This window comes from Bison bison, unplaced genomic scaffold, assembly GCF_000754665.1.
Source record: "Bison bison bison isolate TAMUID 2011002044 unplaced genomic scaffold, Bison_UMD1.0 scf7180017864503, whole genome shotgun sequence".
Taxonomy (NCBI): Eukaryota; Metazoa; Chordata; class Mammalia; order Artiodactyla; family Bovidae; genus Bison; species Bison bison.
This window is the reverse complement of record NW_011495061.1, coordinates 5,521,726-5,534,523: the sequence shown is the minus strand read 5'-3', so window position 1 is coordinate 5,534,523 and position 12,798 is coordinate 5,521,726. Positions and strand designations below refer to the sequence as shown.

The 12,798-nt window shown below is 42.1% G+C and overlaps 1 protein-coding gene across 1 annotated transcript in view; it reads left to right on the top strand.

Moving 5' to 3' along the window:
- ST5 (suppression of tumorigenicity 5) overlaps positions 1-12,798 on the top strand; it is a 75,519-nt gene that overhangs the window by 6,523 nt on the left and 56,198 nt on the right. The window contains exon 2 of the mRNA XM_010829305.1: positions 4,129-4,233. Within this exon, the coding sequence (XP_010827607.1) occupies positions 4,129-4,233 (105 nt within the window). The remainder of the gene's footprint in view (positions 1-4,128; positions 4,234-12,798) is intronic.

The following is a 12,798-nucleotide window of genomic DNA, read 5'->3' as shown; positions in this document are numbered from 1 at the left end:
GTTTCAGCCATAAGGGTGGTGTCATCTGCATATCTGAGGTTATTGATATTTCTCCCAGCAATCTTGATTCCAGCTTGTGCTTCTTCCAGCCCAGCGTTTCTCATGATGTACTCTGCATAGAAGTTAAGTAAGCAGGGTGACAATATACAGCCTTGACGTACTCCTTTTCCTATTTGGAACCAGTCTGTTGTTCTATGTCCAGTTCTAACTGTTGCTTCCTGACCTGCATATAGGTTTCTCAAGAGGCAGATCAGGTGGTCTGGTATTCCCATCTCTTTGAGAATTTCCCACAGTTTATTGTGATCCACACAGTCAAAGGCTTTGGCATAGTCAATAAAGCAGAAATAGATGTTTTTCTGGAACTCTCTTGCTTTTTCCATGATCCAGCGGATGTTGGCAATTTGATGTCTGGTTCCTCTGCCTTTTCTAAAACCAGCTTGAACATCTGGAAATTCATGGTTCACGTATTGCTGAAGCCTGAATGTTTAACTTTCATATCCAAAGATGCTTCCTTTTTGTCAATGTGATGAGAATGCTGATCAGAGTGAGAGAACTGTTGTTTCTATTTACTTTTAACTTTTCCCTGAAGGTGATGTTAGCCCAGAACAGAGTGCACATTCATATTGAAAATATATTTGGTACATCAATTATTGCTGTGTCACATCCACTCTCCAAGGCACTTAAAAATTTTTAAGTTTTTTTTTAACACCTACATTGAGATATAATTCACATGCTATAAAATTCACCCCTGTAAAGTGTACAATTCATTTGTTTTTTATGTATTTGTAGAGTTATATAACCATCACCACTATCTAATTCCAGAACTTTTTTTCATACCCCAAAAGAAACACTGTATTCATAGGAGTCACTTCCCATTCTGCCACCCTAAACCCAATCCTGAGCCACCACTAATTTTATATCTCTGTAGACTTGTCTATTCTGGACATTTCATAAAACTGGCATCAGGGTTCATCCATGAAGAATGTATCTTTTTATGTCTGAATAATATTCCATTTTATGGATATACCACATTAAAAAAAATCTTTTGGCCACTCCATGTGGCATGTAGGATCTTATTTCCCCCACCAGGGATGGGACCCATGCCCCCTGCATTGGTAGCTTGGAGTCTTAACTCCTGGACCATAGGAAAGCCCCACATTTGCCAATGCAGCCATCCATTGATGGACATTTGGGTTTCCACTTTTTGGCTATTATGAACATTAGTACAAGTATTTGTGTGGACATGATTTCCTTTCTCATGGCTGTATATCCAGGAGTGGGTCATGCTGGGTCATGTGGTAACTATATATCACTTTCTGAGGAACTGCCAACTGCTTTCCAAAGAGGCAGCACAATTTTACATTTCCCACCACCAGTGAATGAGGGTTCTAATTTCTCCACCATCTCACAGTCTAACTAATGCTTGTTTTTATCTGTCTTTTTTATTGTAGTCATCCTGGTGGTGTGAAGTAATACTGGGTTAACCAAAAGGTTCATTTGGGGTTTCCCGTAAGATGTTACAAAAAACCTGAATGAACTTTTCGGCCAACCCAGTACCTTATTGTGGTTTTACTTTGTATTTCCCTAATGACTAGTGATGTTGAGCATTGCTTCATGTGCTTATTAGCCAATTTTATATCTTTGGAGAAATGTCTGTTTAAATCCTTTGCATATTTTTAAATTGGATTATGTGTCTTTTTTATTATTGAGCTGTAAGAGTTCTTTATATATTCTAGGTACAAGTAGCTTAGCCAATATATATCATTTGCAGATAATTCTCCCATTCTGTGGGTGTCTTTCTACTCTTATATATTTTATAGCATGAAATTTTTTATTTAATGTAATATAGTTTATATCTTTTTTCTTTTTGTTGCTTGTGCTTTTTGGTGTCATACCTAAGAAACCATTGCCTAATCCAGTGTTACAAAGATTTACCTCTATGTTTTCTTCTGTAATTTTAATTCTTAAATTTAGTTCTTGATACATTTTTACTTTTTTTTTTTGTATAGTATCAGGGCAAGTGTCCTACTTTATTCTCTATATACAAATACACAGTTGTCTGAGCATCGTTTGTTAAAAAGACTCTTCTTTCCCTCTTCAATTATCTTATTATCATCCTTGTTGAAATCAGCTGACCATTAATATATGAGTTTATTTCTCAATTCTATTCTGTTGATTTCTATTTCTATTCTTATATCTGTGTACACTGTCTTGATTATTATGGCTTTGTGCTATTTTGAAATTGGGAAATCCGAGTCTTTTAAGTTTATTCTTCATTTCCATGATTCTTTTGACTGCTCTAGGTCACTGGCACTGCCATAAAATTTTAGGATCAGTGTCAATTTCTGCAGTTGATGGATATTCGATTCAACCTATAGATCAATTTGGGAAATACTGCCATCTTAACAACTTTGAGTTTTCTGATTGCGAACATGGGATGTCTTTCTGTTTATGTCTTCTTTACTTTCTGTCAATGATGTTTTGCAGTTTGCAGTGTATAAGTCTTGCACTTCTTTTGTTACATCTCTTCCTAAGTGTTTTATTCCTTTTGCTGCTATTATTGTGCAGCATACTAAGTTGCTTCAGTTGTGTCTGACTCTTTGCGACGCCATGGACTGTAGCCCGCCAGGTTTCTCTGTCCGTGGGATTCTCCAGGCAAGAATACTGGAATGAGTTGCCATGCCCTCCTTCAGGGGATCTTTCTGACCCAGAGATTTAACTCATGTCTCTTATGTCTACTTGCATTGGTAAAGTGAAAAGTGAAAGTGAAGTCACTCAGCCATGTCCGACTCTTTGTGACCCCGTGGACTGTAGCCTTCCAGGCTCTTCCCTCCATGGGATTCTCCAGGCAAGAATACTGGAGTGGGTAGCCATTTCCTTCTCCAGGGGATCTTCCTAACCCAGGGATTGAACCCTGGTCTCCAGCATTGCAGGCAGACGCTTTAACCTTTGAGCCACCAGGGAAGCCTTGAATTGGTAGGTGGGTTCTTTATCACTAGCGCCACCTGGGAAGCTGCCATTAGTAATGGAATTGTTTTTCTTGATTTCGTTTTTAGATTGTTCATTGCTAGTATGTAGAAAGAAATTGATTCTTTAAGTATTACCTTATATCCTGCAAGCATGCTTGACATTATATATTATTTTAACGGTGTTTTAGTGGAAATGTTATGACTTTCTACAAGCATGATTGTATCGTCTGCAATATGAGATAATTTTACTTCTTCTTTTCCAGTCTGGATGTACCCTTAAGTTTTAACCTTTTCCTTCATTATTTTACCATAAAACAACTTTATATGATATTAGCTAATTGTATATGGTACATATACAACATTTTTCACTTTGTAGTGCTTAGATACTTTAAAGCATATTAATTTTATTTTAATGGGTGTTAAAAATATGATAGCTCATAATTTTATGGTGTTGACTTAGGTATCACTTTATTAGGGTGTTCTTCCCTGAACATCCTATTTAAAATGGCACATCTTTCCTTTTCCTCTACCTTGCTTCATTTTTCCTTCCCACCACTTACCACTATACATATTATACACAAGCATACACTTACATGTCACACACGTGAGATGTGCCTGCGTATTGTCTGTTTCCTTCTGCTAGGATGTAAGCTCCCTGAGAGCAGAGGCTTGGGTTTATTCTTTGCTGATGGCAGTGTCCAGGAAATGGGTACTCAGCAAATATTTGTCAGTGGCTAATTGTTTAGAATGGAGTTAAGACCAGTACGTCAGTTTCAAGTTGATTCAAGAAAAATACTGAATAAATAATTGTTCAGGAAGTATACAAATATGGCAAAATTCATAAGGGCTATATGGCTTGCCAGAAAGTTGGGAAACTCTAACTTCAGTAACGAGAAGAAGCTGGATGGGAATGGAATTTTTAAAATCGTTTTCTGTGAAGTGAGAAGTTATTTGTTAGCTCACAGACTTTTCCCCAACCCAGATCAGGGAAGCCTTGAGGCCCACAAGCTGTAACAGATGAAATTAAATATATGTGGGAAAGTGGTTTCCACTTCCACCACAGAAACCCTGCTGGCAGTTCTGGAGGTCATCTGGGAATGTTTGAGGTGCTTTGGGCTACCCATGGAAACTTGGCTGATTGGTCTTGTCTTCTTTGCAGGGCTCTGTGTTTGCAGAGAGCAGAAATGACCATGACTGCCAACAAGAATTCCAGCATCACCCACGGAGCTGGAGGCACTAAGGCCCCTCGAGGGACTCTGAGCAGGTGAGTCGGGGAACATTGCCTGGGGGAGTGAAGCTCAGTGGAGGGTAGACTCAAAGGACACCTAACGCCCTATGTCCTGGATAGGACTGCTGCCAAGTGTGTGTGGTTATCCTCATGATTCTGACAGTCATCCAGGTGAATCATCTGGGCCAAACTTCAACCACTGACCAAACAGTGAGATCTCAGGGCATTTTCTTATGCCCTCTAAAATTTTGCTTCCTCATCTGTGACATAATAATAGTACCTGTCTCTCAGAGTTTCCTTGAGGATTAAATGAGATGATAATGTCAGTGCTTAGCATAGTGCCTAGCAAAAAAAAACACTTATTAAATATTAGCTCCATCTCTGCAATGGGATAGAAGCTTCCAGAGCTGGCAGTTAAAGGTACAACTGTCACCAGGGCTTCTCAGGTCTTGGCCTAGGCTAGATGCTGATTTCCTTGAAGAACCTCTTTTACTAAAGCCACATACGTTTCATAGCCCCTTCATCTGAATCTCAGCTGGATGGGTTTGGCTTTGGAACCTCAGCTGCTGGAATGGGTAGCTATGAGAAGGATGCTCATCTTAGACGGGGATTGGGCTCATGGCCTCCTGGAGGGCAGGACTGTGCAGCGCCAGACTGAGTCTAGTGGAGTGGCGCACACTCCTGTCTGCCCAGAGGTTGTGGTAGATGTTTGGTTCGTTCAGAGCTGGAATCCAGGTATGGTTGGTAGAGAGGGGCACAGGCTGTAGTCCCTGGGGAGTGGCTGGAGTTGAAGGAGGCAAGAGGAATTGTGTACACCGTACGTGCAGAGTTTGGTCCCTGTGGAAATGGTCTGGATGGACTGTACCAACTAAATGAAAACTGGTAGGTTCTGACATGTTAAATACATAAGAGTTTGGGGCTTAGACAAATTAACTGTCTGCTGTGTAGCAACAAGAGCAGTAAGGACACCCTCTGCCCACCCACTCTCTCTAACCTGGACTACAGTTGCTGGCATACTTGCTTCCCTGAACAGGGTGAGGCTGAGGGTGGCAGGGACCAGCAACCTCATGGGTAAAGTGGATAGAAAAACTGAACTCTCCCAGGGCATGTTGATGGCTGAGGCAGAAACAGGTCTGGGTCTTAGACTTTTTGTCCCGCGTAATCTGCTTCTTGGGAACAACTTGGTGGGCTCTGGCCAGTCAGGGGGCATTTCTTCCTCTGCAGTGTGAATGTGAGTTGGCAGATGGAGACTGGCAGTGAAGGTCCCCATCTTTTTTATATGAGACTGTAGGGGTGAAATAGGCATTATTTGTGATTTTACTGTTTTATTCTTAAGTTAAAAGAAATAGTATACTTAGAACCTGAATTAGAAATTACCGTACCCAGCAGCCCTCAGCTCCTTTAAGTATTTGTTTCTTCTTCTAATTTCCGCTTCGTGGGTGGGTGGGATGAGAGATGCATTGTTTACATAAAGTCACAAAGCAGAATCAGAACTGCTGACAGGCACCCTAGTTTCTATTTGGAGTACAGCCCTACATGTTTTACACATTTTTAGAAATCCCTCTTCCTTTAGCTTCTCAGCATGCTTGCCGTTGTAACATGATGGATGGTACTTGTAAATATCTGAGTCTCTGATGTGCCTAAAAAAAGCATTTCTCCCTTCTCAGTCTTCACTTCCCTCCCTTCCTGCCACATTTCCGCTTCCCTCCCTACTTTCCTCGGGTTTTGGCATGGAGTCACAGGCCTTGTCTCAGAGGCTACTGCTGGGCTGTAGTTGTTACATCACAGTCATCTGGCGGTGTCGTCTGGTGGCTGCCTCCACCCGCAGCCGCATCTGGGGCTGTTCTTTGGGCCGAGTAGGGCAGTAAGTCACCCGTTCATTTAGGAAGTTGTCAGGCAACCCCGAGGGCTCTCCTTCTAGGTGCCAGGCTCTGTGGTGGACAGTGAGGGACACAAAGGAAGGATCCATTTTCTTTTTTTCAAGGCATTTACAGTTTGGATTGATGACGTTGGCACCCAGATTTCTTAGTTGGACCTTCTAATAGACATTTGCCTGGGACCTGGGGCCCTTTAATCATTGCCCATTCAGGAGTGCCAGTGAGAAAAGATTCCCAGGTGTGACTGGTTGGTGAGTACAGGGGTGCTGGGGCCTTGGAAAGCTGGGCCTTGGAGCCCTGGCGGCTTTAGGGATCTCTGTCCACATCATCCACATGGAGGCAAAGGAAGCTGATGACACGGAGAAGACTTTGTATCTAACTTTGGGGGCAGGGGTACTTTGGGGCATGGAAAACTGGCGGGGAAGGGCAGATGGTACCCTAAGGAAGTGCCGAGATATGTATTTTCAAGGTTCTATCCTTAATTTGAATAAGATCTCACCTGGTGCCACCACTGAGCTAGTTTGGGTTAAGGATCCTAGATTCCATTGCATTACTAGCTTTTTATGGATGTTTTGCTAATTTATTATCTTCCTTTTCCTTTATAGCCCATTCTTGATTTGGTAAGATATGTAGGAGGAGGAAATCAACCTTTGATTTGACCACCAGAGTTCTGTTCTTTACTATGTTTGGGTCTCCTGGAGCAAGCTTCCCTTTCTGTTTGTTAGTGAGGCCAGAGGGGCGTGATGCTTCACTCTTAGCTGCTTTCCCTCCCCACAGGCAGCTCCAGCTTGCTTAGATTTGGCCGCATCCATTTCTGGGGGTGGGAGGTGAGATTCTCAAAGCTCCTCTGAGTTCTAGAGGTCAGGCTTTATGATGTTGGTACTGATGACCTGGGTGAGACTAGAAGCAGCTCAGTGACTTGCAAACAAAAAGGTGTTGTATTGAGAGCTAGTTCAGCCATCTCGATGGGGTAAACTTTGCCACTTGGTGCTCTCAGGAGATTTCACTTGTGCTATAAGACTTGGCGGGCAGCAGGGGCTATTCTCAGAAGACTTGTCACGCCTGCTGATTTCCTCAACAGCTTCTTTACTGTGAAACTCCAGCGTGCAGGTCATTGTGACTTAAAAATACAAGCTATTGGTATTGTTTTTTAGGAACCTTGCCTCTGGATGTATGTGTGGGAAACTTGGGTGACTATAGAAGTATAGGTTTCTTGGGGTCAAGGACTTTGACTTCTTTCTGTCTCCTCCAAGCCTGGAACGATACCCGGTATCCAGAAGACTGTTTGTTGACCAGTTGTCTAGATGGCTGTGAGATCAGTCTCATAGACCATAGGCTACATGCTATTTGAGTTCTTATAGTTCTTTCATAATAGGTCTTATTAACTTAGTTTTTTTTTTAATTAATTTATTTCTAATTGTTTTACATCATTGTGTTGATTTCTGCCTATATCAACATAAATCAGCCATAGGTATACATATGTCCCCCCACTTCTTGAAATTCCCTCCCACACCCCACCCTATTCCACCCCCTAGGTCATCACAGAGCACTGGATTTGAGCTCCCTGCGTCATACAGCAAATTGCCACTGCTTATCTAATTTTACATGTGGTGATGTGTATGTTTCAATGCTACTCTCTCAGTTCGTCCCACCCTCTCCTTCCCCTCTGTGTCCACAAGTCTGTTCTCTGTGTCTGCATCTCCACTGCTGCCCTGCAAATAAGTTCACCCAGACCATCTTTATAGATTCCATATATATGAGTTAATATATGATATTTGTTTTTCTCTTTCTGACTTAACGTCACTCTGTAGAGCAGGCTCTAGGTTCATCTACCTTATTAGAATTGAATCAAATGCATTCCTTTTTATGGCCGAGTAATAGGGCTTCCCACTCCCCAGGTTGGTAGGTGCCCAGTATCCTACTGGAGACCAGTGGAGAAATAACTCCAGGAAGAATGAAGAGATGGAGCCAAAGCAAAACAACACACAGTTGTGGATGTGACTGGTGATGAAAGAAAACTCTGATGCTGTAAAGAGCGATATTGCGTAGGAACCTGGAATGTTAGGTCCATGAATCAAGGCAAATTGGAAATAGTCAAACAAGAGATGGCAAGAGTGAACATCGACATTTTAGGAATCAGGGAACTAAAATGGACTGGAATGGGTGAATTTAACTCAGATGATCATTAATTATATCTACTACTTGGGCAAGAATCCCTTAGAAGAAATGGAGTAGCCATCATAGTCAACAAAAGAGTCTGAAATGCAGTACTTGGATGCAGTCTCAAAAACAACAGAATGATCTCTGTTTCCAAGGCAAGCCATCCAGTATCACAGTAATCCAAGTTTATGCCCTGATTAGTAACGCTGAAGAAGTTGAAGTTGAACGATTCTATAAAGACCTACAAGACCTTCTAGAACTAATACCCAAAAAAGATGTCCTTTCATTATAGGGGACTGGAATGCAAAAGTAGGAAGTCAACAAACACCTGAACTAATAGGCAAATTTGGCCTTGGAATACAAAATGAAGCAGGGCAAAGGCTAATAGAGTTTTGCCAAGAGAACACACTGGTCATAGCAAACACCCTCTTCCAACAACACAAGAGAAGACTCTACACATGGACATCACCAGATGGTCAACACTGAAATCAGATTGATTATATTCTTTGCAGGCAAAGGTGGAGAAGCTCTATACAGTCAGCAAAAACCAGACTTGGAGCTGACTATGGCTCAGATCATGAACTCCTTATTGCCAAATTCAGACTTAAATTGAAGAAAGTGGGGAAAACCACTAGACCATTCAGGTATGACCTAAGTCAAATCCCTTATGATTATACAGTGGAAGTGACAAATAGATTCAAGGGATCAGATCTGATAGACAGAGTGCCTGATGAACTATGGATGAAGGTTCATGACACTGTAAAAGAAGCAGTGATCAAGACCATTCCCAAGAAAAAGAAATGCAAAAAGGCAAAATGGCTGTCTGAGGATGCCTTACAAATAGCTGTGAAAAGAAGAGAAGTGAAAGGCAAAGGAGAAAAGGAAAGATATACCTATTTGAATGCAGAGTTCCAAAGAATAGCAAGGAGAGATAAGAAAGCCTTCCTCAGTGATCAATGGAAAGAAATAGAGGAAAACAATAGAATGGGAAAGACTAGAGATCTCTTTAAGAAAATTAAAGATACCAAGGGAACATTTCATGCAAAGATGGGTACAATAAAGGACAGAAATGGTATGGACAGAAGCAGAAGATTTAAGAAGTGGTAAGAATACACAGAAGAACTATACAAAAAAGATCTTTATGACCCAGATAACCACAATGGTGTGATCACTCACCTAGAGCCAGATATCCTGGAGTGTGAAGTTAAGTGGGCCTTAGGAAGCATCACTACAAACAAAGCTAGTGGAGGTGATGGAATTCCAGTTGAGCTATTTCAAATCCTAAATGATCATGCTGTGAAAGTGCTGCACTCAATATGCCAGCAAATTTGGAAAACTCAGCAGTGGCCACAGGACTGGAAAAGGTCAGTTTTCATTCCAATCCCAAAGAAAGGCAATGCCAAAGAATGTTCACACTACCACACAATTGCACTCATCTCACACGCTGGCAAAGTAATGCTCAAAATTCTCCAAGCCAGGCTTCAACAGTGTGTGAACCATGAACCGTCAGATGTTTAAGCTGAATTTAGAAAAGGCAGAGAAACCAGAGCTCAAACTGCCAAAATCTGTTGGATCATTGAAAAAGCAAGAGAGTTCCAGAAAAACATCTACTTCTGCTTCATTGACTATGCCAAAGCCTTTGACTGTGTGGATCACAACAAACTGTGGAAAATTCTAAAAGAGATGGGCATACCAGACCACCTGACCTGCCTCCTGAGAAATCTATATGCAGGTCAAGAAGCAACAGTTAGAACTGAACATGGAACAACAGACTGCTTCCAAATCAGGAAAGGAGTATGTCAAGGCTGTATATTGTCACCCTGCTTATTTAACTTATATGCGGAGTACATGTGAAATGCCGGGCTGGATGAAGCACAAGCTGGAATCAAGATTGCTGGGAGAAATATCAATAACCTCAGATATGCAGATGACACCACCCTTCTGGCAGAAAGCGAAGAAGAACTAAAGAGCCTCTTGATGAAGGTGAAAGAGGAGAGTGAAAAAGTTAGCTTAAAACTCAACATTCAAAAAACGAAGATCATGGCATCTGGTCCCATCACTTCATGAAAAATAGATGGGGAAACAATGGAAACAGTGAGGGACTTTATTTTTTGGGGGGCTCCAAAATCACTGCAGATGGTGACTTCAGCCATGAAATTAAAATAAACTTGCTCCTTGGAAGAAAAGTTATGATCAGCTTAGCATGTTAGAAAGCAAAAACATTACTTTGCCAACAAAGGTCTGTCTAGTCAAAGCTTTGGTTTTTCCATTAGTCATGTGTGGATATGAGAGTTGGACTATAAAGAAATCTAAGCACTGAAGAATTGATGCTTTTGAACTGTGATATTGGAGAAGACTTTTGAGAGTCCCTTGAACTGCAAGGAAATCCAACCAGTCCATCCTAAAAGAAATCAGTCCTGAATATTCATTGGAAGGACTGATGCTGAAGCTGAAACTTCAACATTTTAGCTACCTGATGGGAAGAACTGACTTATTTGAAAAGACCCTGATGCTTTGAAAGATTGAAGGCAGGAGGAGAAGGGGACAACAGAGGATGAGATGGTTGGATAGCATTACTGACTCAATGGACATGAGTTTGAGTCAGCTTCAGGAGCTGGTGATGGACATGGAGGCCTGGCGTGCTGCAGTCCATGGGGTTGCAAAGAGTCGGACACAACTGAGTGACTGAACTGAACTGAATAGGGCTTCCCTGGTCTTGCTAGTGATAAAGAACCTGCCTACAAATGCAGGAGGCATAAGAGACTTGAGTTCAATCCCTGGGTCAGGAAGATCCCCTGGAGGATGGCATGGCAACCCACTCCAGTATTCTTACCTGGAGAATCCCATGGACAGAGGAACCTGGCAACCTGCGGTCCATAGGGTCACAAAGAGTCGGACCTGACCGAAACAACTTAGCACACACACACCCACAATAGGAGTGGGAGAGCGAAGTGTGCGTTCTTGCCCCTATTAGTTTTGTATCCTTGGGGAGTACCTCCTCTTCTCTGTGTCTGTTGCCTGAACTATCAAACAAGTGGGTGACCAGTGCAGGTCTTGTTAACTTTGGATTCCCTTTCCATTTAGTCCACTGACTCTGAGAAAGAGAAGAAAAGGAACCTTAGAGCTCATTTGGTCTCAACCACTTGTTTGATAGTTTGGGCAACAAACCCAGAGAAGAGGAGGTAGTCCCCAAGGATACAAAGCTAATGGGAAGAATGTATGCCTAGCTCTCCTGCTCCTTCCATTATTTTATTTTACCACCACATTCATCTCCCTGTAAACACAACTGGGCTCTGCCTGCTCAGAAACCACTGTCATCTGTGACACCATCAAACTCGACCTGGTTAGAAAGGCTTTCCTAGAAGCCCTGATGTTTGTTTCTGCTTTTATCCTTCACTGCGCTCCTACATGAACCTGACAATTCTGCCAGTCTGGATACAGATGTTACCTCCTGCAGGGCTTTTCCTGACCACTCTGCTCGGAAGGATTTCCCTCCCCATCTTGGTTCAGAGCCTCCGAGTGGCACTTTTAGTACCTCCTAAGGTGAATAAGTGGATTTTTCCCAGTGAGATTGCTATGGGACAATTGTTCTTAAGAGTCTTAGAAGCTTTATTATTTAGAGAATCTGCATGGCTCGCCCTTAAGATCCTTAGAAGGCCTTTTGTCTGTAAGCGTCAATGAGGCTAGGATTTCCTGGGCAGTCCAGTGGTTAAAACTTCACCTTCCGGTACAGGAAGTATGGGTTTAGTCCCTGATCAGGGAGCTAAGACCCCACATGGCTCACCACCAAAAAGCCAAAACATTAAAAACAAACAAACAAAAAACAGTATTTTAACAAATTCAATAAAGAAGTTAAAAATGATCCACAGGAAAAAAACAAAAAGATTCAATGAGGCAGCACTTTAAATATTTTTTAGGTCTTGATAAAGGATCTTGCAGTCCCACTCTAGATTTTTTTCTGAAGATTTATTGAGGGATAATTAAAGTATTATAAACTATCCAATTTAAAGTTTTCAGTTTGATGAGTTTACAGACACGCACACAGAGTATAACTGTCACCGCAGTCTGGAAGCCATTTCCTAATTTGAGAATTTTTTATTGCCTAGAGAAGGAAATGGCAACCCACTCCAGTACTCTTGCCTGGAGAATCCCATCGAGGGAGGAGCCTGGTAGGCTACAGTCCATGGGGTCGCAAAGAGTCGGACATGACTGAGCGACTTCACTGTCACTTTCAGAGAGATAGAGACTGGAACAAGTTTTATTTTCTGACTCTGAAAGCCCTTTGTCATTAATGTTTCCTTTAAATTTTGCTGGAAAACTGAACAGTTCCTGTTTAGCTCATCTCTTTTCTTGTTCACTAGTGACAGTTCAGTTCATTTCAGTTCAGTCGCTCAGTCGTGTCCAGCTCTTTGCAACCCCCCGAATTGCAGCACGCCAGGCCTCCCTGTCCATCACCAACTCCCAGAGTTCACTCAAATTCACGTCCATCGAGTCGGTGATGTCATCCAACCATCTCATCCTCTGTTTTCCCCTTCTCCTCCTGCCCCCAATCCCTCCCAGCATC